This window comes from Zonotrichia albicollis, chromosome 1 (genome assembly GCF_047830755.1).
Source record: "Zonotrichia albicollis isolate bZonAlb1 chromosome 1, bZonAlb1.hap1, whole genome shotgun sequence".
In the NCBI taxonomy this organism is placed as follows: domain Eukaryota; kingdom Metazoa; phylum Chordata; class Aves; order Passeriformes; family Passerellidae; genus Zonotrichia; species Zonotrichia albicollis.
The window spans coordinates 127566346-127592211 of record NC_133819.1 but is presented as its reverse complement, the minus strand read 5'-3'; the positions used below and the strand labels follow the sequence as shown (position 1 = coordinate 127592211).

The 25866-nt window shown below is 35.7% G+C and overlaps 1 protein-coding gene across 8 annotated transcripts in view; it reads right to left on the bottom strand.

Moving 5' to 3' along the window:
• Window positions 1-25866, bottom strand: part of RALYL (RALY RNA binding protein like) — a 378947-nt gene that overhangs the window by 44716 nt on the left and 308365 nt on the right. For all 8 annotated transcript variants that reach the window (XM_014275804.2, XM_074553290.1, XM_005479417.3 and 5 more), the window contains one exon: window positions 11200-11232. In XM_014275804.2, coding sequence (XP_014131279.1) covers window positions 11200-11232 — 33 coding nt within the window. The remainder of the gene's footprint in view (window positions 1-11199; window positions 11233-25866) is intronic.

Genomic DNA, 25866 nt, shown 5'->3' with positions numbered 1-25866 from the left:
TATTAATATTTTTCTCTCTCCCTCATTGATGATTTTTGATGAGCATATTGAATGTAGAGTTTAATCAGGTTACATTTTTGGCTTCAGGTTTCACCTGATTTTCCCATGTCTAAGCTCTTTTAAAATACAAAAGCCACATTTTTTAAATCACATGTTGTACACTCTGTCAAATATTTTGGTAGCAGAATTGATTGTTAACTGATGTTTCACTCTCGCTGCTGTATCTTAAGAAGAAAAAAAGAAAAGAACCAACTCACAGTAAATTTGGGGAATTCAGTATGTATTTTATGTGATTTCCCTTCATCTTCTCGCTTGCACTTGCTGAATGCTACAGTACTTCTCCTGAAGACTCCTTCATTTTGCTGTTTCAAGCTACCAGGAGCAGTTGCACAGTTTGAAATTTTGACAGCTTGCTTGCAGCAGATGGGTAAATTTCATTGGCTGATTGTTATTGTCCATTGAGAACATAATACTAATTCTTGAGCAACCTGGTCTAGTGGAAGGTGCCCCTGTCTGTGGCAGGGGAGACTGGAACTAGATAATCTTTAAGGTCCCTACCAAGACAATTCTGTGATCCTATGATTTGCATGATCCTAAATTAGGCTCGTGGAACTTTATGCTTCCTTTATTGCCATTTTCTGTAACATTTTTCTCTGGATTATGTGGTCACAGTCCCTGACTGTGGGACAAGAGGAGATGAGGGCTCCACTTGCACTTTTATGCACCATGTCTAGCAAACATTTAAAGGTTTGTTTTCAAGTGGCTTAACACTGTGGGAAATGCACATTAGACTTTAAAAATACAAGCACACCTTACACTAAATTTCACTTTATATAGTCAATTGAATAAAGCTACCAAAACAATTTAGTTCTGAGAATTGCTTCCAGCATCTCTTCCGCAACCGCAAGGTTCTGTGAAGGAATAAACACTGTTCTCTGAATCCTCCTTCCTACCCTCTTACCTTCTTGCTGAACTGCCCTTGCATGATTTTTGCCTCCTCCCAGCAAAACCACATTACCACTACTCATCGTTATACAATTACCTGGCTGGAATTTTACTTTTCTGTGAATGCTCTACACAGCAAGACAGTTTTAGTTTTATAGCCTATAAAGAGTCATCCAGAACACAAAATACCCCTAGCTACTGACAACTAGATAAGGTCAGCATGAAACTAAATCATATTTGATTCCAGATTTAAAATATAACCATGATTAATTTGTGTATGTGTACACAAGAGAAAAGATTCATTTTTCAAGAAGACAAAGCCTTATTCAATACCTCTCAGAGTCCTCCATCTCTGCTAAAGAAATGGGAACACTTTGGAACAAAACTTCTTTATAAGCCACAATAATGAACTCCAGTTTTGTTTTAATAACTTCACTGTCTCAGAAGATGTAGCTTCCAGTTCCATATCCATTTGTACACCAAGAAATTTTAGATCTGCAGAATGAATTAGATTATTTGAGAAATGCTTCAATTTTCCTCTTTTGTTTATTGATCCTAATTTCTGTGAAGGTGTTAGCTGTGGCAGCAGCTATCTGGTTACAGAGATCAGCACACAACCTTCCCGGGCATTTTCCTGGGCAAGGCTGTAAGAAGATGAGAGAAAAGAATGAGAAACAATTCTTATCTCCACTTGCTGCACCTGTTGTGCACACATGGAATGTGTTATGGAGATTTGTTTACCAAAAGGTGATTTTTGATTAGCCACTTGTGATGGTGTTTGGATTGATTGACCAATTGGATCTGTCTGTATTGGACTGTCTGTAAGGGTGATGAGTTTCGTAATAAGTATAGTATACTAAAGTGATTGATCAGCCTTCTGGAATCGTGGAGTCAATGCTAATTATTACCCAGCTTGGGGGGCCTGCAATGGCAGTTACCTACTTTCAAATAGCTCAGAACAAACAGTTCATGTGAAAAATGCAGCCTGAAAGTTGGTAATTTTTCATTTTGACTATTTGTTGTTCACAGTTTGCCTGGAAAACTCTCTTTGCTTTGTGTCCCTTATTTAGCTGGCAAGAAAATGACGCCATATCCAGTAGGTACTTTCTGGCAAATAATGGCTTCTGGCAAAAGCTATCAAGAATGTTGGTTGAAAAGGAACTCTATATGAGTCAGCAGTGTGTACTCAGAGCCCACAAAGCTAACCATATTCTGGGCTTCATCACAAGGAACACGACCATCAAGTGAGGGAGGTGATTCTCCCCCTCTGCTCTCATGAGACTCCATGTGGAGCACTGCATGCAGCTCTGTTGTTCCCACCAAAAGAATGATGTGGACTTGTTGGAGCAATTCCAGAGGAGAGCCATGAAGATGATCACAGGGCTGGAACAGCTTTCTCATGAAGACAGGATGAGAGTTGGGGGCTGCTACACCTGGAGAAGAAAAGACTCTGGGGAAACCTCATAGCAGTCTTCCAGTACCTAAACGTGCCTACCAGAAGGATAAAAGAGGGACTTTTGACAGAGGCATGTCACTATATGATAGGACAAGAGGGAATGGCTTTAAAGTGAAAGAGGGCAGATTCAAATTAGATATTAAGAAGAAATTTGCTGCAAGGATGGTAAGACACTGGAATTGGTTGCCCAAAGAAGTTGTGGATGCTTCACCTCTGCAAGTGTTCAAGACCAGATTGGATTAGGCTTTGGGCAACCTGGTCTCGTGGGTGGCACTAGTTATGTATAGATTATATTTAAGGTCCTTTCTAACCCAAACCTTTCTGTCAACCTACAAAAATTTATAATTTTTGGGACTTACAACTGCTTTCCGATATGTATCTTGTGGTTATCAAAATCTTTGATAAAAGTAGCTGGTGACAGGATGGCAGCTGATTCAACTTTCCATCCTTCTTTAGAATAAAGGCTACAGGACTCAAGTGTGGCAAGCTCAGAATGTTTGGGGTTTTTTGGATTTTTTGGTGGTTTTTTTTGGTTTTTTTTGGGTTTTTTTGAATACAAGATTAGAGATAACTGAAAAGAAAAAGCAACCCTCTATATTTGCTGGAAATCAGTTTATACCTTTCAAATTAAACAAATGCTTTAGCATTAACAACAGTCACTACTATAACTATGTCAACTGTCAGTGGCTGGTTGTGTATGACAGATTCACTCTGATATTTTTACTTCATTTTAAGACTTATTCTCCAACTTTTAATTGTGCTCTAACATGTCATGAAGGATTTAATTTTATTGAGCAAAACTGGTCCAGATTTGATTTCAGAACTAAGGCTGAAAACTTTAAAAATTAAATTTGAACGACAGAAATTAAACTCTTAGCAATAAAACTCTTATCCCACTATTGATAAGGCAGAATATTACCTAATTCTTTTTTTTTTTTAATGCTACATCAGCATTGAAGTTGTTATGACCTGATAAGTTTGTGCATACACATAGAGCGTTTGTGGTCAGGACCTTTGAAATCGACGCCAGTTTGGGCCAAACAGAGACTATGGAATATGATCATAAATACCCCTGATACAGTCATGCTTCTTTTCAAATTATGGTCTGTAAATCATTATTCCAAGGTATTGGAAAGTCATTTGTAAACAAGGTCAAATCTCAGAACAAGATAAACTAGTAGAAAATGATCTATGATCCAATTCATTTTACTAGTTGAAAGCTTGCCTGATACCAGGACATATCATAATTTTATTTCAATTAGGGTTATACCACAATACACAAGTGCACAGCTGAATGACCCAGTAAAACAAGATGTGAGTGGTTGTTCCTTGGTATCACACAAAAAACTATTAACAGAGCAACACTAAAGACAATTACTCTTAGCCTGAAGCTCTTTGTCTTTTTAAAAATCTTTAACAAACATGAGAGACACCAGAAAGTTCCAATTTGCTCTGCATAAGCAAAGTTTCTCTCTGATATGCCTCTTTCTGCGCTGGCTCCTCTCTTTCTCCTGACTTTACTGTTTAGAAAGCCAATGAATGCACAGACTGGTGTAGAGCAATAACTTCTGAAGCAAGTCCACTGGCTGATTGCTATGATCACAGTTGGTTGAACTCCGAAGAAGAAATCTCTTTATCAAGGAGCTGCAGTTATATTACAACAGAAGGGTGGGAAGCTGGCTGTCAAGTAAAAGTTCACACAGCAGCACTGGCTGTCTTTTTAGCATTTACTCTTTTAAGCTAATCTTTCTCTTGTAGCTCAAGTGCAAGTAAGATGTTAGGTTAGATGGATCAAATTTCAGTTTCTGGTGAAAAAGATCAAACTGATTTCAAGCATGGAATCAGAGGGATCAACCATCACATCCCCTCCAAATATTTGTTTAAGGCCTAGTGTGCTAAGAACTTAATATTAAGAAGAGTTTAAATTGTTATTATTGTACCAAAGTAGTTAGGGAAACACAGCAGAAGAGCAAGGGGCAGACACAGGCTGATTTGTACAGCATAATAGGGAATTTGAAACTCAAAATATAAAACTTCAAAATTATATCTCTCAGTATCTATCAAGAGGAAGAAATTTAGATAAAACTTCTTTGTAATGATCTGGAAATTTGTGAAAATAAATAAAGACTCTCATATGCAACAGCCATAAGAAGCATGAAAAACTGTTTCAATTTTCAGATGTGTTTTGAGTTGGGATTTAGGTCTCATGATATTTCTGCATGTGACTGCCTCAGTAAACTTATTCATGCTGAATACTCGCAGAAGCCTGTATAGATTGCTGTGGCAAGATGCTATGTTGATACCTCCGACACAGGAAATAGGAATACTGCTATCATAGACTTTTCAAACACTATTCTTTATAAATTGTAGGTCAGTCACTGCTGTTTGGGAAAAAAAAAAGGAAATTAGACGTAAATTATTTTGCCCCACAGTGCGTGCACATGCCCAGCAAATATTGTCCTTCTTCCTCACTCCATCTTCCATTGTAAGGCAATATCTCCCTTTTTGTTTCTTTGAGTTGTCCTTTTCCCTCGACTTTCCTCTCTATTATGTTCCCAGATTTCAGTCCTACACTCCCTGAATGTTTCAGGCTCCTGGACTTCCTTCAGAGACATTCTCTTGCGAATAATTTTCTCTCCTCTAGAAAACCTCCTGGTTATCTTGTACATAGGTGAGAGTACAAATATTGAGTGTTCATCATTAAACCAACACATAAATTAAATGGAAATGTATTGTTTTTCTAGAATTGGTAGGGAAAGGGAAATCTTGGAAGACAGAAATAGTAGACAGTAAAAAAGACAAAAGGAAATAGAATAACCAGAAGAAAAAAAGTGACCTCATGCTCTTGCCTTTCCCAATTATGAAGAACATTTCTACTGATATTTTTAAGGATAGAGAGGGGAAAAATTGTTTATTAAGATTAATATCTCTTGAGTTTGTTGAAATGAAAGTTAATTTATGAATTAAAAATTAGGAAAATAACTTTTTTTGCTAAATTAATTAGTCTTTTTAATGTAATATATATATTGCTTTGTGTGTGAAAGTGGAAGTGATGTAGTATGACAAAATCAGACAAATAGGGCACATTATTAGATCTAAGTCTAATAATTAGATTTAGACTGCAGATCAGTAGAAAAAATACATAATGTAGGATCTTTAAGCATTGAGTAATGTCACAAAACCACTGAAAAATTCAGTCTCAGGAATGGACCAACATTGTTATTACTGTAGCTTGGTAACCACTTCTTGTGAGAGAGCTTCAAGCCAAAAAAAAAAAAATTATAAAATAGCTGTGTTCATGCCCATTTCAGAGTCTTAAACTAACAGTAAGTGGGCAGTTATAGAAAAGTTTAAGCCTTGTGGGCTTTGGAAAGTTGGAAGAGAAGGATGCTAGTATTACTACCTGGAATTAAATGGTATAAATAGATTCTCAGTGTCTTCCACAGGTGTGCTGTCAAATCCCTCCTGTCTCTCTGAGAATATCCACAAAGTCTCATCCATTAAAGAGCCTTTGCAGAGCTCTAACATGTGCCTCTTGCCTCCAGGCTAAACCCCACACATAATCAGAGGTGGTTGTTTCAAAGGGTATTGTCTGCAAAAGCAGATAATCTGCTACTGCCTGCCCAAGTCATTGAAAGCCCAAGTGGTTTTAAGCACAAGAAATTACTGCCTGGGTCTAAACAATGAGTTTAAATAATTGTCAGATGTGTTCAGTCCTCCCATGATTTTCATGAAAACAGCTCCTGAATACCTGGCCTGAATATGAATGAGAGTTACAAGGTTATATTCTGGTTGGTAGTTTTATTTGGGTCATAATAACACAGCAAAATGAATCCAGTATCTCCTCTTTTTGTATTATTCCTCTGCCAAAGAAAAATAATTTTCTTAGCTCACTCTTTTCAAAAGTTGGGTAGGAACAGCAGCGACAGTGTTTGCTCCTTCCACCAGCGCTACCTGATAACCAGGATGAGGAACAAGAGAGATGGAATTTGCTACAGATGATGCTCCATTCTATTTTGTGCCTTACAGCCTGTTGGCCATTGAAAAAACAACAACAAACCAAACCCCCACAAAAACTGACTGTGAACTGAAAAAACTTGCATATTTTGGAAGTGGACTGAGTATTATCTTAACCCTGCAAATGCTAGGCTTTCATTTAAACTATCTCACTTCTGCAGAATGTGATCCCTCAAACCATTGGATGAGAGCAGAATTTCCTATGGATCTGCAAAATGGCCCTGCAGGAAAGAAAATACTACTAAGGAAAAGGAAAAAATGTGAGTGACAAACTTGAGTTATTTTATGTATCTTAGAACTATTCTTCTGGAAGAAAATTAATGAAATTTACTTTTTCTATTTTAGAAGCATTTCCAAGTTCTTCCAAGAACCTGAGTGCACCAAAATTATTCTGTGTCTTGCAGAATTAAGTACCTATGTTTGACATTTACTGTGATTAGGATATTATTTGGAAAAAGCATGTCTTTTCTGCATTTTCTACTGTCATATACTTTCTAGAAAGAGGACCTTGGTAAGGAAAGTAGTAGTTTATACTACTACTCTAGTAGTAGAGTAGACCTCTAGTGTTTTCACTAAGAATGTAAAAAATGGATTGACTAGTGGTAATTTTACTTGTATCTGTCTTCTTTCTTCCATGACAGACAACTATTCATTATTAAATAAATATATACAATGCATTAATTTTCACTTATATTTTCCTCTGGACTTTGTGCCTAAAATTATACTGCTTATAGGAAACAATAAAAAAAATTGAAAAAATACTTTGCAATGCTGGAGATGGTAATTTTCAAAGACCATCTCACTGAAGCACTATTGCCTGCTTATCCAGAAATAAGCCCATTCTCTGCAGCTGGCAGTAAATGAATCTCTTTTTAGGAGACTCAGAAAAAATCAGTTGTTTTTCTCTCCCCGTCCATTCTGAATTCAGCTATATGAACATGTTAGTAAATGACATCTGACAGAAAAGAGAAATATTTTTACATGTTTGAAAAAATTATTATTGCTATGAGAGAAATTTCTGCTTCTACATATGGTGAAGTTACACTGACCACATGTTATTATTGAAGTTGCATACAATTATAGTTAGAAACCAAAAATAATTAATTCAAAGAATTTATTGTACAACACAGCTACAAAATAATTATGGCCTCTATCCACCATATAATACTATTACAGGCCTTAAAAGATTCTGCATTTTCTGTGTCTTACAAAATAAGATTTTAATTTTAAGGCTCAGGTCAATGACTAGTTAAAAATCTGCATGTGGTATTAGCTGAAATTTATCAGGTGGTAAACTCTTAAATGCAGATAGCTATGATAAATCAGCTGCCAAGAAATAGCTGCTGGTAAATAATTGAATAACCAATCTAATTATCTGGAGAGAATGCTAACTGTTTTGTTGAGGTGATAATTATGCATCTTTACTGTTAGGAAATTTCCAGCTATGGAGAGCTGATGTGGATAATTAAAAGATGTTGGTATTTTAAATATATATTGCTTTGGAATTATAATACATCCTTTGCACATAGCAGGATGAACTTATTATGAGATGGCACTCTGTTCTTTTTGCAGTGTCCATTTTGCAGTATCCATATATTTTTTTATCAAGACTCTTGACTTGCCTTGCCTTTTTAAGTATGAACCTTTCAGACTTTTCTGCATTAAACTAATTTGATGTGTTTTCAGTGGTGGATATTTACCAAAACTCCTGCCTCTGATATTAAAGTCTTCCAGGCACTTTGAGCATTTGCATGACTTCTTTTTTATATTAAACCTACATGAGCATGAATGCTATACGACATGAAAAGGAAAGAAAATCCAGACACCTCTTGGTCTTGCTTATGTCGAATATGAACATAAACCCCAAAATGTGCGGAAATAACATTTCTGGAGAGGATTATCCTATGCCCTTACAGGCCGTCACTCAGTAGTCTGCACTAACAAATACCTCAGCCTTCCCCAAAGATTTTATCTCCATCACTAAGAGGCAAAAGAAGACAACACAATATCAAATTCAATTTTGTATTTTAGTCCAAAATCACAGTATTGCATTGTTACTCTTATCTGAACAGACTGTATTCTTGATGAAGTTTTGCTTCTGAATGCTACCATTAGAGACTTTCATTAAAGATGTTACTATGGATTCAGTGCAAAATTAAACCCCTGCCTTGCACATGGAGTAAAGGAGAGTGGGTTTTTCTTCTTTGCTATGCACTTTGTAGAAAGAATGATAAATGGAATTGTCTTTACCAAGGGAATACAGGCGGTGTTCTCTCCCTGCATTTGAGATGTGAAGGACAACAACAAGAGCTGGGTTCTGCTTCTCTGTGGCTGCTTTCTGAGGGTGCAGAAAAAATGCAACATTTTATCAACCAATTTTCCTCTGTGGGATCTCTTATGGGACGATTGCAGCCCTGCACATACACACAGAGCTCAAAAACCTGTGGCAGGCTTGAGGTCTTAGGTTGTAACACTTCATGTTCCCTTCCCCTGCCAAAACAATTAGCAGTGGAAAGGCACCAAAAAGTCATATGCTTAGGCACAGCAAAATGAAAAACCTTAATTAGGTCCTGCAGGCAGCATAATGAGAATGTGGAAACAAATCTCTGTTACAGAAGATAGATGAATGGGAGGCTGATGTACAGGATCAAGCCATCTGGAGGCAGCCAAAAGTAATTTAGATTGGTGTTTTGACAAACTCTGGCAGCAAGAGCTATTAAGGGCACCCATGTGTTTGTTTAATAGCGGTTAAGTCAGCATTTCTTCTGCAAACATTACTGTATTTTAAAAGCCTGGTAGTTGCAGCTCTCTGGGCTAAACCTTCAGATACAGATCCTGGAACAAGAACTCATTCTCTGTAAAAAAGAACTCCCCTGTTTTTGCGGGATTAGGAGAGTCTCTTTTATGTGGTACCAAGGAGGTGGATGTTGCTTTGAGCCCCTCCTTAGAACATGGTGGTGTAACCCTCTGATGCCCTTCTTGGGGGTAGAGGAAATACAGAAGTGAAAGGCAAAAGCAGCGCACAGGGAATAATTTTGAGAGATTTTATATATCTTCATTATTTTGAACTTGCATAAAAGAATTCAAGTACATTACAGGCAAACTTTTGAAATGTTCTGGAGAAAAGCTAAGTCTACTTGTGCATATTAGAATTCCCAAGAGGAATCAGTTTTAGAGAGAAAGTCATATACAATAAATATGTGGACATAATGTGCGTTTACATAGTGGCCACCAATCTGCTCATATGAGAACAAACCCAAAGCCAAAACACAATGCTTCCTCCTAGGCAAATAATCTAAAATTGCCAGCATGGTTCTTCAGATCACTATAAGAAATAGGATTGACTATTTTTTTTGGCAAATAATGTAACTGCTAACACTGTATTTTTATTTGTTTGCCGAATTGTTGTACTTAGGATTTTTCTTCTCAACGAAAATGGCATGCAACTTTTTTTAATCTTAAAGTTGGTATTTTCAAATAATTACTTCATTATGAGAGTGGAGGCCCAAAAAATCCAACTTAATAGAATGAGTTACAAACTGGAGCAATGTTAGTTATTAACAGAAGGGACTGAATTTGATAGCAAATTTGGACATTTCAGAGCATGCAAAACAAGAGCACTGTACCCTCCATGCCCCCTCCAAATATTTTCCAATAATTTTTAGCTGGTAGAAAGTAGAAACAACAAGCAATTAATCCAAACTGTACTCAAACAAACCATAATTACTTCATGCTACAGAAACCAAGATGTATCTCTGTCCTGTTTATGCTAATTTGTAGAGTACTCTTGATCATAATTTACACACTTTCTTGCTTGTTAACTTTACTCTGCACTTCAGAATTTGAAGTTGACTTCTAGTTCTGCAGCTAGTACAACAATTTGGATGTCACTGCTAATTACATGGTAGAACTAACCCTTCAATGGATATTTTGTATGGGATCTTTTGATTGCACTTTATATTCTTGATAGCACAAAGTATGGTGTGAACAAAGGAAGATGAGAGTAATGATGCATTAAAAAGACACTTCTGAAGGAAAACAGGGAGGGAGAATGTTAGGGCACTTTGGAAAGCTTTAAAGAATGAAGCTGAAAGGAAAATTGTGCATGAAAAGTGAAATTCAGACTCAGAAGTAAAATACAGATAATTACCCCTAATACATATATTAGTCTACATTTTCTAGAAAAATAATATATTTTAGAATACGACACCTTTTAAAATAATTTTTTTGGTATGATGAGTTATCATTTTAAAATAGAGAACATATAACTGTTTAAGTGACTCTGACACTATGAAGGCTATGGCTGAAATATGCAAATCAGTGCAGTGATTTATAATCAGGCTAAAATGGATTTTTTTCTGTTTCATAAATTTTATTTTATTTCTGTTATTGAAGTATCACAATTTTTTAAAGGACATTATCAATTACTTTTTCATGGTTTAGACAAGTGATATAAATGATATTTAGAATGGTTTCTGAATAAAGTCAGTTAAAATAAATTAATAAACCAGCTACCTTTTAATGCAACGTTTAACTCCTATATGTATTTTAGTGTACGTTTTGTTTAATCAATAAAGGCAAAACATACTTAGTTTCTTTTTGAGAAGGAAAAATTCATGGCTTCTCACTTTATTAACTAAAAACTGCATTTTATAAGCTTAAGTAAAATAAATAACCATCATGTTGAAATAGGATGTGTATGCTTAATATAATCTCATAAATTATATTGTATCATTGTTAAATACATAAACATCCACGAAAATATACATATTCTTACTTACCCAACGGACAGGAAAGGCTCCTTTGATTCAAGTCTGTCAAGTAAATAACAAAAGTTTTAAATATAGGTATTTATTGTATTTAAAAACAATTATGCAATGAATTTAAAACAGCTGTTCTCAATGTCAAGTTTATTTAATTGCACAATTTAACAATCAGGCCCAATAGAAGAGCTTGATTAATTTTAGCATTTTAGTAGGTGCTTTTAGTTTTCCACTTTAGTTTCCACTTAACTCCGAAAAAATCCCATTTACCCAATGGAACTTTGATCTAGAAATCAAATATTTATGAAGTAGCACATCTAGGCCCTTTGAATTTCACAGATTGAGATGACTTGTGTAGATATTTGAATGGAATGTGTAGAATGAGCAAGAAATACTTTGTTCTTTTTCCTGTCTTTTTTTTTTTTTTTCTTTTTAGTGGTTTCCAGCATCCTACGCTCGTATGACACAATCACTTCATCCTTATGAGAACTTCTGTCCCATTTGGGGACAGAAGTTGGCCTTGTGCTGGGTCTGGGTGTCACTGTTTTGGTAGATCCAGAATCATGCTCAGTTCTAAACCCAGTGGTTCAAATACTCTCCTACTCCCTGCTGCGGCTGCTGTGGCTGTGAGGAGATGCAGCACCTGCACTCTGGCAGGAGCCTCTTCTGGGAGTTTCCATCCAGCCAGGGCAGACGCAAGAGTCCTCATCTGTGTTATCAGGCAGTGCTCCTGCTCTGGTATCTGCAACTGGCTGCCCTTTTTCTTTTGGAGTGTTCTGGCCTCAGTGAGTTTACTGATATCAGCTGCTTAATAAGGCCATTAATATGTGATTTTAGGATCCTTTTTAAACATGTTTGAAGCATATTTGTAGCTGAGTAATTTTGAGTGGTTGTTGATGTGCAAAAATGTTCTGTTGTGATAATTCCCGTAGAATATACTGTGTTAGAAAGAGGGGAAAATAAACACCCAGGTCATTAAAATCTCTTTGTAGCCTCTTTGTAGCCTTCTAATGCAGCAAATCATATCATGTATGGAACTAAGCATTTAATTTATGAATCTGAAGCCAATTTAGATCCACAATAAAACATTTGAAATATAATTAATTTTGAACAATTATCATTAGTTGTAAACAAAGGCACTTTAAATAATAAATGTTTTAAGGAGAAAGTTTCATGAAAGTCCTCTTTGTAAAAAACCTAAATACTGTTGCAGTTATTATTCATCCAGCAAAGGTTTTGTGCAAAAAACCCACAAACCAATAGACCAGTTTAATTATTACCATCATCTAAAATTCAAAACATTGAAAACACAGTCCCTTTTCTGTTGTCCTAATGATTATAGCTCACCATTCCCTTTCTTTCTGGGGTTGAAATCCGCATGGAACTAGAAGAATAGAAGAGGAAATACTGATGGCTTTGCATATACCTGGAAGCACAGTAGAGGCCCAAAGCCGCATGTCCTTGTGGTTGGGGCAGTCCCAAGAAAATCTGAGCTTGGCATTCTCTGTGCTCAGGCAGTGCTGAGAGAGAGCAATACAATGGAGGGTTTCATTCACCCTTCTCCTGCAGGCTCTGTGCACTGGTGTCATGTTTTGTTTTCCTCTTTTCCTGCTTAGTGAAATGAATCAGTCAGGGGAAGCACTCTGGAGAGTGCTTGGTTATCTCTCTTTGGCTGGAGAGATTAACTATAGGCAAGATGACCAAAGAATGAAAGCCCTAGAACATACTTACATACCTCATAATACAGAAATTCTGTAATCAATAGCACTGCCCTGATGGAGAATATTCTGGTGGATTTTACTTGAAAACAAAGTGTGTGTGATAGAATGCCCTGTGAAAAAAATACTGCAATTAAAAATCTATTTGAAGTCCGTCCTCTAGCTGGAATTAAATTTGATTTAAATAGTGCTGCCCTAGGTTTGACCTCTCTCTATATTTGACTAAATGGTTTTAGATAATTTGCTGAATTACTTTTAATTAGTTCAAGTGTTCCTCATAGTAAAGGAATACAATTATCAGTTGGCCTTTTGTTTGGTAATTCACTATATGGCAAATTAATATAAAGGTTTAAAGCTGCAACACAATATGAAATAACATCTTATATAATCTTTACTGCTGACATTCATCAATAAAACCTTTACCTTTCTTTTCAACCTCATGTATACTGACTTTTCCAGAGTTTTGAGGAATTCTTGGAAAATTAAATATGATATTGCAAAAAGACTAATTCTGATAAGTTTTGAGAAGGGCTGTCATACACCTCCAGGAAAAATTTTAAAGCAGATGTCTTCTTTGCAAAAATATACTTTTGTGTCCAAGAAATACTAAGTAGACAGTAAACAAAAGGGAAATCATATTTTAATTATGTAGGAGTGGTAGTGATGCAGAAGAGATTGAGATATTTTCTTTCTTTCCTGAAATGGTTTTCCCATCAGAAAAGATGAGTTTGTCAATATGCCAAGGCCATATACCAGTTTGAATAGGAGGGAGAGAGGCTAATCAGTAGCATGACTGGTACATGGCAGACTGAGGTGGTGGTCCACTTTGATTTTCAGCTAAGATTTTCCTTATCTACATATAATAGATAAGTTTTTCAGGAGGAAAAAGAATTTTTACACTATGTCACTTGCTCAATTAAAACCAGTCACTGTAAAATGAACAGACATAGGCAATTGATTACTACCCATTGACATGCTACAGTCCTGTCACACTGTGTTTAAAATAAGAATCCTACAAATTTCCCATTTATTGTTATTCCCCTTGCACCCTGAGAGACATCTTACAAGTCTGAATAGCCCAATTGTGCACTTCATTATTTTCTTTGCTGCTAAGGTTTCTTATATGAATGGCAATTATCTAAATTCCATCTTTGACATGGACTGAACATTCAGATGGACAATTTTTCAAGGTTTACAGACAAACATACAGGGAAATGTTACTAGGCTAAGGGTGTGTGAATTCCTCTTTGACTTGTAAACAAATCATGGAATGACAGACCCCAAAGTAAATTCTAATTTCTTGCATAATTGTCCTATTAAGATTACAGGCAAGAATTTTTCTGCATTCGAGGCCTGACCCAAGATACATAAATCTATATAATTGCTTGTTAAAGAATCCTCTCCTCTCCTTCCCAAAACTGTGTACAGGACAAAGTGAATAACATTTCTAACAATATAAATGCAGTACACAGGCAAATGGATTTTAGCCAAGGATTCTCCAAGGTAATTAATTACCAATCAATATATTCTTCCTTGTGGTTGTCATATAATTTCATCTTTAGGCACTTAGTAGGAAAAACACATGGAATGTAATGAATTTGTTAGGATTCTTATTCTGACTTTTTGAAAAAACAAAACCATCTGCCCTGAATCAGAGAAAGGGGTCAGGAACTAATTTTTTTTCGGATGAGTCATCATTTTAGGTTACAACCTTCATATCAAAATTCCTGTGGAGGATTAGCTGACTGTGTAGCTGACACCACACATTTTCTATTTGACTATAAAATGCATTAATAGTGACTGCAGTTTTCAAGGGAGTTGGGAACGTTTTATTCAAGCTACATAGGAAAGTCAGGACAACTGTAAAGCAATTTGGACTTCAGTATAGTGTTAGTGTGCATTTAGACTAACTGATGTGACTGACTTATTTACCTGCAAAGTATGTGTTTTTCGCATTGTGCAGCTTTAGAAACCAAAGAGTTAGCAGGACCAAAGATTTAGCAGAAATATGCATAGTGAAATAATATTCAGATTTATGGCTCACCCTGTTTTTCAATACATTAAATTTTAAAATGATGAGAACAACGCAAGGGACCTTTCAAAAGAAACAAGTTTCCATTCACATAATCAAACATGGATGCATTTTTCTCTGAATGTTGTGTTTGTGATTTGAAGTGATCAAAAACCATCTTTCTTCAGAACTTTTTATGTAGTGTTATATATTGTCATTTAATTTTTTTAAAGCATGTGCATTATAAATTTTGCTACCTCCCAATATTTCTATTCAATGCAAGCAAGCCTAATAAAAGCATGTCTTAATTTACAGAAGAAATATAATTTCATATAACTTCTGCTATCTATTGAGTCTGAAAGAACAATTGCTGACGCACACCAGGTCATCCTTCCTTTCTGGTTTCTGTGACTTAATTTCAATCCAAGATAATTTTCCTGGATATTGTCAGTAACTATTGTCAAATAGAATAGGATAAGAAACTCATTTTGTCTTCTGAAGCTTCCATAAACATCTTTATAAATGTTGACAATTTTTATCAAGAAACTCTGTCATGTTATGGAACAAATAAATAGTAGAATGTCTGCATAGTAGATCTAATCTATCAGAAGTGTTTCAGAAGCAGAGGGAATGTAAGAATAATTTACATGTTTATGTCAATTTTTACAATTGACCCAAACAATTTTAATAAGTTCCGCTCCCGTCTGGTGGCTGGCATTGCAATTGATAACTCAGATTAGAAAAGCAACAACAACCAGCTGTTGTTTTCACGAACAGTGCATAATGTCATATACTATGTATTAGTTTTTGCAGTACCTCAAGAATTTGTATTTGACAGACCTAGGTGCTTCTGTTATTTATTGAAATATAAAGATTCTAGCACAAAATAAAATACATCACTTAAGCCATGGGTGGAAGCTAACATACTATGAGCTCAAACTGTCATTTCTCAGTGCAAACTGATTCCTTTGATGCTTGGTGGATAAATTATAAGACAGATGATAGGTAAGACTTAGTCTCATTTTTTAAGCTCTTGATATTGCCTGATATGAGAGTCTCATAATCAAGCTGAGAAAATAAAATCTATCCCCAGCATGACCATGAACAAAGAATTATGTCAATAGGAAAGAGAGCCACATTAAATAATAGCAGCACTCAGGGTTATGATTCATTTAATATTGGTGTGCATAAAGCATTTTAACAAAGATGTTACTGCATGTAAAATAGGTACCAAAAAGCTGTTTTTTAATCATCCAGTGAAGAGAATTAAAATAGGATTTTTTTTATAAAGTGAAGAATTAGTATTAATTCAGTGTGATGAAATTTAAAACAGAAAAGCAGAGTTAGAATTTGAGAAGAAAAACTGTTTTATACATATATGAAATGAAGTACAACGAACTGGGTGTTGCAAAAAAATTTTAAAAGAGGTAGAACTGAGTAACAAGAGACTCCTAGTTATGGGGATGTATTAAAACGTTTTTTCTCAGAGCTGGTTGAGAAGCGTCCTTTAATCAGTGCATGCTTCTTCTCTTCTAGTCTCAGATCATGGTTAATCAAAGTTCACAACTGAAATATTCAAGTGTACTAAAACTAAATTTTACTAATTACTGAAGAATTTATTCGATAAGAAAGCTACTACACTAGTAAGCACTCTAGGGATAAACAGATTATCAAACAGGATTATCCCTTTGGCTACCAGCCTCTCTCTGTGCAGATCTATACATAATCCTTAATAGATGTATAATACATATTTAGTCCCTTCTGAAAGTATCACAACACATTACACATTCTGACTGATTAAAAATATACATTTTTTAATAATATTTTGTGACTTTTTTGACTTGGTTAATTATATAAGATTGTGAATAACTTAGATCACTTATTGAAGCACCAACTTTTCTCCAAGTCGATGAGGAAAAAGTTGTACCCAGAAGAAACTAACTTCCCAAGACATCTGTAGGTGATATGGATCTTATGCAGCTTAATTTTTTGTGACAGAGAAAACTGAAATTATAGTTTGTCCCCATAAGACAGCTTGATTTTCTGTCTAGGAATGCTTCTGCTCACCTTAGGGTTTGGTTTGCATTCATGCACTTACTCTGCACTTAACATGCTGCAAGATGGAGGGGCTTTTAGTCTTTTCAGTGTTTTGAAGTGAAAGGAATGGAATTTTGGCCCAGTATATATATAAACATTATTTTTAAGCACTTTACATGTCTGGAAAACAGAAAATATGTGCAAGGTTTTTTAATTAATTAAATTAAATTAAATTAAATTAAATTCCATTATATTTTTAAAAAACACTGCAAAAACCACTGACTATTGTTGCAGTGCATTTTATGTAGCCAGTTCTACTGAACTCCTAACCCCAGGAGTTCACCCCAGCCATAGCCACAGATAGCTGTAGGAAAAGATTTTGAGGGAACACTTAGCACAGGATGCTGTCGATAATACCTGATGTCAGCCCGCAGTGATGTGTAGCATATGTACCAGATGTATCAGATGTACATAGCAGATGACCAAATTTAGCTAGTTTCCTAGAAAAATATGCATCTTACATCTTTTATAAACATGAAATTCTTGTCATGAGTACAAGTTTCAGGAGTCACTAGGATTTTTTTACCCCATGGGTAGCTAGGATAGGAACCTTTTCACCACTTGTTAGTAAAAGGTAATTAATAATGTTTGGGGTTATCTTTGAAGCTTGACAGTTGAAAAACTGAATAAAAGGTATCTTTATGTACAGGGAGGAAGTGCTTTAGAGAGATTGCCTCTTCCCTGTGCTAACTTTCACAGCAGCAAGAGGCTAGGATGAGACTTAAACCAGCATATGCAAAAGTTGGTTTTGATATACCAATAGAAATGTACATTGTCATAGTGGATACTGAATGTATTACTGTTATAACAACAGGATGGAAGGGTTTTGGGGATGTAGTAGGAAAAGGTAACATGGAGAACTCAAGGGAACTAAAGGAAAAAATGAAGTAGTTTCCCATAATATTCTTAATTGGGTGGCCTAAATTTTAGGCAGCAAGAAGAGAGGGAAACCTAAAAGCTCTAAGTAATTTAAAAGCTTTATCCTATCTGATTTTACAGGTCAGATTTTGCTGCATCATTTTTTATGAATCCAAAACTTGCAAAGATAACATGAACTGTGGCATGGATTCTCATAGTTGACTAAATCCTGGTAGTATGTCTGAGGAAAACTAAATTGTGATTTGGAGTGAAATTGATCCAGACTGCATTTGAAAACCTTCTTAGGTAATAATGGATTCGAGTTTCCTCCCATGCCACCCAAGAGAAGTCCTCTGTAGCCAAACAGAGTTATAAGCTAAACTGTGTTTAACCCATACATCACTGTATGATGTTTCCAGTCATGAAGCAATTCAAACTTGGATTCATAGTGCGATTCTTGCAAGTTTCCCAAACTAAAAATGTGCTCAATTTAGTACCTTTGTTAAAGAAAGCAAAAGAAACAAAACCTGAAGCATGAAAACAACTCCATGGTGCTGTCAATTTTTCTTCGCTTTTTCCCATGATTTTTACTACTTGCTAAATTTTGCAAAAACCTATGCTCCAAACAAAAGACAGAATTTTGAGAAAAATGTAATGTTTTAAGTAGTGTGCCTTAGACATCTCTTCCTTACAGGTTTAATCATTCTTTGCATGAAGTTGATTTCACCTGACCCTCTTCTGCTCTAAAGCAGAGTAAGAACACTCAGGTCAAGATGTTCTGATCTAAAACCATCTAGAATATCTTCTTCAGGGTGGGTTGAACAAAACAGTGTTGACTGATCTAATGCACACAATCAATACTACTTTGCTGCATGGCTATTTGCAGTCACAAATAGATGAAGGTTAATGCAGGCATTGCCTTTGGGGATCCCAAGGGTAGAGGCTTAATATCCTTTTCCCCTCAATGACAGGACTAACACTTTAAAGCAGTTACAGGAGGGTCACTTCTCTAACAATGTAAGATTCATGTTTGTCATGCTGCTTCCTAGAACAACCTCACTCGTGCAAAACTAAAAAATGCAACATACATTTTTATGACAATAGGTATTAGAAAATGGTCATTTTTTAGGATTCAAGTCACACATGATTATGAATACATTTTTTACTTTTCAATAAAATAGCCAATGCTTTTCCCAGAAGTTTTGGAAATACTGGCATGCAATACCAAAAGACATGCAATTTGTACCCTATGCTTTAAAAAACAAAATTACATTTGACATTATGAATCAACAGCACTAAGTATCAGTTCTGGTAGGGTGGATAACATATTTTCAGACAGTATGCTCCAAGACTAACAGACTTGACTGAGAAATAAAACTTAATGGTAATTTTATTTTTATAATTCACTGCATAATAATATATTGCTATTTTCCCTCTGTGTTTCACACAGCCTTCATGCTATTTGTAATTTTACTTAGCAATCCATTTTCTTTCCAATTAAATATACTTTAAATTTATTCTTCTAATATAATTCATAAGACTTTAATATGTGCTATAGTGTCTTGCTTATCCAACCTTCCTTATTATTCACAGAGTACTAAATTTATAACCCAGCATCATATTTCTGTTGCTCTCTGTAAGTCACTTAAATGGTGCACCTCCCAGACCAAATTACAGCCTTCTGTATAATTAGAGGTGTTACATTATGTGAGAACCAACGCCTAATTGCAGGTCCACTAAGTGGTTCTCTGAAGCACAGCATTCTGCATCTCTGATTACTGCAGCAATTAAGGGTTTACTAAATTCCTGAAAATGAAGAATTCCTCTGTTTATTTGCAATGCCCAGGCAAGCCCTTCTCTATTCTCTGTCATGAGCATAGGATAGTTTCTGAACAGCAGTGTCTGCAACTCTTGATACTGTTTCCATGATGCCTTTTTCACTAAAACTCAAATGTAGAAAAATACCATGTTGTCAGTTTCTGATTTTTTAATATGTTGAAGGCACTGGTCTTTTTATCCTAACTGAAGTCCAGCAGAACACCTACAGGAGACATCATCTTCATATGGAAGACAACATGTTGAGACTAAAGGGATTATTTCTTAAATTAAATGCAAGAATCCATGCAGTAATAAAGGGTAGAAATCTCAAATGCAATAAGGGATAAGAATAGGCCTCAGGCTGTCAAGATTTAAAGTAAATGTGTGACTAAAACTACTATTTTTGTTTGCCTGCAGGCAAACTCATCAATACTTTGGATCTTTTAGGAATTTACTTTTTGATTTATAAGCCAAAATTTTTTCATTCATATATAGCAGCAAAAATTCTTGGGTAAGAAAGGAATTATAATTATTTCAATTGGTTATGAAAGGAGTCATAATAATTTCAATGCCATCAGAAGATTGTAGATATGTTTTCTGTTCTACTGTGGTATAAACAGTGATTAAAAACCATGAAAAAATATATAAATTTACAGTTAGATACTTTATCTGTAATATACAGCTTCAGGTTTCATAGCAGAAGTAAAAAATAAGAAAGAAAATTAAACACCAGGAAAAAACCCCAACAATAATAAGTGAACAGCCTGTTCTCCAAATTTGCTAATCTCTGAGCATGAATGTGATTATGGTGTCTGGGCTTTTGTGGAAGAACACAACATCATTCATGTGATGCCATATATCACCTTATGCAAGAGGAAGAGTACTGAGATGGGAAGAGGGATGCAGCTCCTGTGCAGATGTGTACAAGCTGGAGTCACATCCTCTTAAAAGAGGAAAAAAAACCTGAGGAAATACTGTATAAATCTAAGGGATAACTTGAGGGAAGATTTTTACAAAGACAAGTGCTAGTCTTTACACAGGACCTGCTTCCAAATGGATCTGTGTCAATGTCATCATTTAAAGACTGATGGTGAATAAAAGCAAACAAACATGAGCAAAATGTAAGATTTATCATGTAGTGATAATCTGAGAGGCAAAACCTGCCCTAGTCTCCTTCTTAAGGGGCATTAGCAGTATTTTTAGAATAGTGAATAAGAAGATTTTAAAAAAAAAAGTTTCGTTGTCCTAGCTATTATTGGATTTACACCACAGGTTAGGAATAATATGATTGAATGAAGAAATCAATATGCCAGTTGCATTTTATATATTTTGGTATTTTTATTTATCTTTGATTTATTTCAAAATAAACAGAAGCAAAAGGTTTTCCTGTTGCTAAGGATCTGAAATATCTTTCTCTCCCTCATTTTCTCCCCTCTCTAAAGCCATGACGTGCTGCACAATCATGCTCTGAATCACATGAAATGGCAAACCTAAACCTTTGTCTGCCTTTCCCAGTCCCTCTGAGCACATGTACTGTTTTAAACATCTGTGGGATAAAACCGATTGCAATTACAGCATCTTAATTTAGGAATGAAGACTTGCATGTGCTGCTTTCCATCAGCAGATTAAAAAAAAAAATATTCCTGTGATATTAGTTACTTGACATGGAGGTCTTTTATTGAAAGAAAACAAACAAAGTTTCAAATTGAATCACTGGGTCTGCTGTTGCTTGGTATTTGTGCCTTTTAAGATTTTTAATGTAATTGAGAATACTATTTAAATTCTCAACACAAGCAAAATTTGTACTGTTCAAGTAAAAATATGAAACTAAATTATATTTTTTCTGTACAGTGATGACTGTTTCAAAAGTGACCACCAGCAGCATTCTTTGATAAAATGAATGTAAATAATATCCTGCTGGACTTAAAATCTCTCTATTTAAGCATATCTAGAAATGTGGGGATTTTTTATGGCAGCTAAATCTTTTGTCAGGTGAAGAGCTGCAGAACAACATTTATCTTAAGCCCATTCCACTGTACTAAAATAAATAACCTTTCTCATAAAGAAAAATAATCAAAAGCATCAGGAAGATACATTTCTGTGGAAAAAGAATCACTTTGATTCAAAAGAAATATCACACTATATTGTCTTAATTTAATGTAGTCATAGAAAAATTATGTTCCATAAGCATAATTTTTTTTTCATTCAGCGCATAGAATAATGTAGGGGTTGTAACCACAATTTAATGTAAGACTAAAGTGTCAGAAAATACTTTATAAGGTTTGTTTTCTGTTTTCTGGACTATATCTTTAGAGTCTTGTAGATCAGTAACAATGATGGACATACAAGTTCTTTAAGAAAAAGAAAATATAAAGAAAAATGTTGGAAATCTAGGACAGTATTGAATTAAGACAGACACTTATGCCTGCAGTAACTTTTATTATATGACACGTTTAAAAAGATTGATAATACGCTATCAGTGGCGCAGTATTGCAATAATGATGCAAAATCCTGAAGTATTCTAATGGAATGGTAATTCTTGTTTGGTGCAGAACTTGTTGAGTTTATATTAATGTTTTTGAGAGAGAGGAATGACCTCAAGAAGATTCCTATACTAGAAGATAAAATCAAGTTACTCATCAGTGTCCTTTTCACACTTTTTCCTGAAATGAAGGGTGCTCAGAAGTGCTCAGAAGAGCAACTCAAAATAATGGATGGCTGTGAGGCAAACCAGACCACACCAAGCTCTATAAAATATATTTACAATAAACTTAAGAAGCAGAGGGCAAGTAGAGAAGGACTGCAAGCAATTCTTTCAGCTTCTGCTATAAGACTGAAAAACCAAAGGAAATGTAAGGTGTACCACATAATTTAATCAGTTTTGTGTTTGAGATTATAAAAGTAAAATGTGCTGAGGAAATTGATAAAATATTTGTGTCAAAAAACCCCACTGACATAAAAAATAACCATAGCATGTAAATAAAAGAATATCCTTTTCCAGTGTACTTATATGAGCTATTTAAATAAAATAATTTGTTCCAGAAGCCATGGAAGATATGAAATTGTAAAGTAAAGGCTGTTTAATGTAGATAATTAGTTGTAAGTTAGATCAGGCATGTTAAATATACATTTCAATTGCATTACGAGACAAAGTGATTGGTAATGGGAAATCATTGTGCTATCTAACACCACTCAGAGAGTGCTGAACTGTACACCAGAAATTTCAGAGAACAGCTGGGAAAAACCTTGTCCTGGAGGGAAGCCTTTGCAGGGTCACTGTGTGCTGCGTCTGCAGTGCTGTGGGAACTCCACACCAGAGGCTGGTTCTGGTTACAGCCAAGCCAACACAGTGAGAAAGTATTTCACTCAGGTTTTCCTGGCTTTCTTAATCTATTCACTAAATCCATTCTGTTAATTGTCTCACTCCAGGATGTGCCTCAGCAGGATGGATCTTAGGCTAGACAGCTTCATTCCCAGACAGCAATAGGAATACTGGAGGTCTGGGGATGGAATAACTCCTCACTGAGTCTTCAAGATGTGACACTGGGGCCTGCCAGTTTTGCTTGTGGCACTCCAAAGAAGCTTGAAGTTTGGCAAGGATGAAAATAATCCACATAAGGATTACTTTTCTTGGATAAAACAGTTTTGGAAAAGTTTCTAGTCAACTATAACATTAAATTGTGTAGAGCAGAGAGATTTGCTAGATATCCTGGCAGTGTTCAGCAACTTGCCTTTCCATTTCTCTTCCAAATCCTAGTGCCCTGCTTTACCACGTTGTACAATTATCACTTTGACCCTGGGGATTTACCTAGTAACTAGATTTCTCAGAAAGCAGACTTGGATGTGATATGGGACCCTGCACTCTCAGTTGTACCAGTATCACCACACTGGTTTTGATTTCCCCTTCCCCAGTGTGATCTCCAGCAAATCCCCACCACCACCTCGTGCAAAGGAGAGTCTGCAGTAACTGTGCTCATTTTTATGGCAATGAAAACGGCACCCTTATGGTCAGCCTTTAGCACACTGCTTTTGTTTTTTCAAAAGACTGAAAAGTAGGTGCCCTTGTCATCCTTCTCAAGCCCTCTCAACCTTGTTACTACCAGAGGGGTGCCAGATAAGGCTTTTAGCCAGTTCCCAGGATGTCAGCCCTAGGGAAAGGATGTGCTTCATGCTCTGAGGGAGGGCCAGCCACGGGCAGCATGTGTATGGTGGCTCTGCTCTGCCTGTCCTGGGACTTGGGTCCACTCCTTGAACAGCTGGGAATGGTTGCACACCATCAACAGCCTCCAGAGTCAGAAAGTGAAACAAAGGCTTTTGAAATGGAGAAAAAGCTTCCAGGTATGTATTTAATATGCCATATAATTTGGTAGTGGACTGAAATGAACAACAAATAATTAAAGCATTTTATTATGAAGAGAAGCAGAATAACAGTCCATCAGACTACTTAAGGTTGATTCTGCTTTGGTATACTGGAGAATAGACACAGGAAAAAAACAGTAAATGGGCTTTCATATGGTGACACAGAGTTGCTTTAGTGAAATACTGATCAAAAACACCACTAAATTAAAAAGACAAACTGTGATGTTTTATTTTACCAAAACATTGCCTCCAAAGAGCGCTTTAACACATTTGTGTCAGCACCTTTAATCTTCACCTTGTGTTTCAAAGATCCTAAGGTGTGCCGCTGGTTCAATTAATTTTTGCTGGAGGCTACACCAATACAATGAGATGCAAAGCAATTTTAAGATGCATATTTTTTTATGCAGTGATTTTCCGCAGAAGTGGTGTGCTAAAAAGAAAATTCAGAACAATTTTGAATCTTCTGAGATTTATGTACCCCTCAATGCAATGCAAATTAGGATGGATGATGATGGAGTTTACAGCTATGTTAGAATTTAACTGATTCCCGAGCACTACTCTAAGTACATTTTAAGATATTGAATGAGCAGGCTTAAAATTATTAATGTGTTTAACAGCTTTCTGAAGCAAAGACTAAATGTTCGCAAAAAATTTTTAAGACCTAAACAAAACATGGAAGTCCTTTTATTATTTAGTTATATCTGTCTTCCACCTAAAAAAAAGTTGTGTGTCTCACATTTATGTTCATGCTAAATTTCGCATAGGTAAGATTAAATGAGGTTTTTTTCACACAGATCATAAAACTAGAAAAGTTAAAATGAAGGAATGTAGATCCTGAGCTGAGATATTAAAGAGGATTATGCCATTACAGGAAAAAATGAATCTAATGACTTGGCCACACAAGCAAATTATGAGGATATAGCACATCATAGACATCAGTTGCTCTGTATTAATGACTTATGTGTATATCCACCTATAAATGTGATACAAACTTCTTTTCAGAAATGCAAAGTCCTTTGAATACTTTTGAAGTCTCAAGTACTTCACAGTAAATAAAATCGTGCAAGCCTGTGCAGCACTCCTGCTTGCTTTTCTTAAAATTGTTCTTTATGTTGTCTCACATATGAAAAATACAATTAAAATTCATTAACAAAGGAAACTGAAAAGTTAACAGTTATTATCCTTAATACTGTGTGTACACAGTTGCTGTTTTCCATTGGCTGTCTACCTTAAGACAGATTCTTCTAGGCAATTTTCCTGAACATGCTTATGAAAACTGAAAAGTAAGTGTCCAACTTTGTTTAAACGACTGTCCTAGTTTTGTCCAGGGCAGAGTTATTTTTCTACAGCAGCCAGGAGTGGTGGTGTGTGTGTCTGTGGTCCCAGCTGCTGGATCGGACTGCTTGAGCCCAGCAGCTGTGGGCTGCTGTGTGCTCTGCTGAGAGGGCCTGGCCATCACCCAAATATTGTTGAATAACATTTACACCACTGCCAGGGACAGAGGAAAAGGACTTTTGTTCTGATTTCTGGAAAGAAAGGCATTCCTTTTCCAGTTGGGAGAAAGTGTGGTGTGGTGTGGTGTGGTGTGGTGTGGTGTGGTGTGGTGTGGTGTGGTGTGGTGTGGTGTGGTGTGGAAAAATTAGTTGGTGTGGGCCACGGGTTTTCTGTGTAAATAGTTTTTGTCTTATACATTTGTTATTAATATATTTGCTGTTACTGTTTCCTTTTTGTTTTTTAAATGTCATTGCTGTTTGCAGTAAATTGTTCTTGTCTCTGCAATTTTCACCCCTTTGTGCCTCCAGTTCTCGACTCTATCGCTGGAGC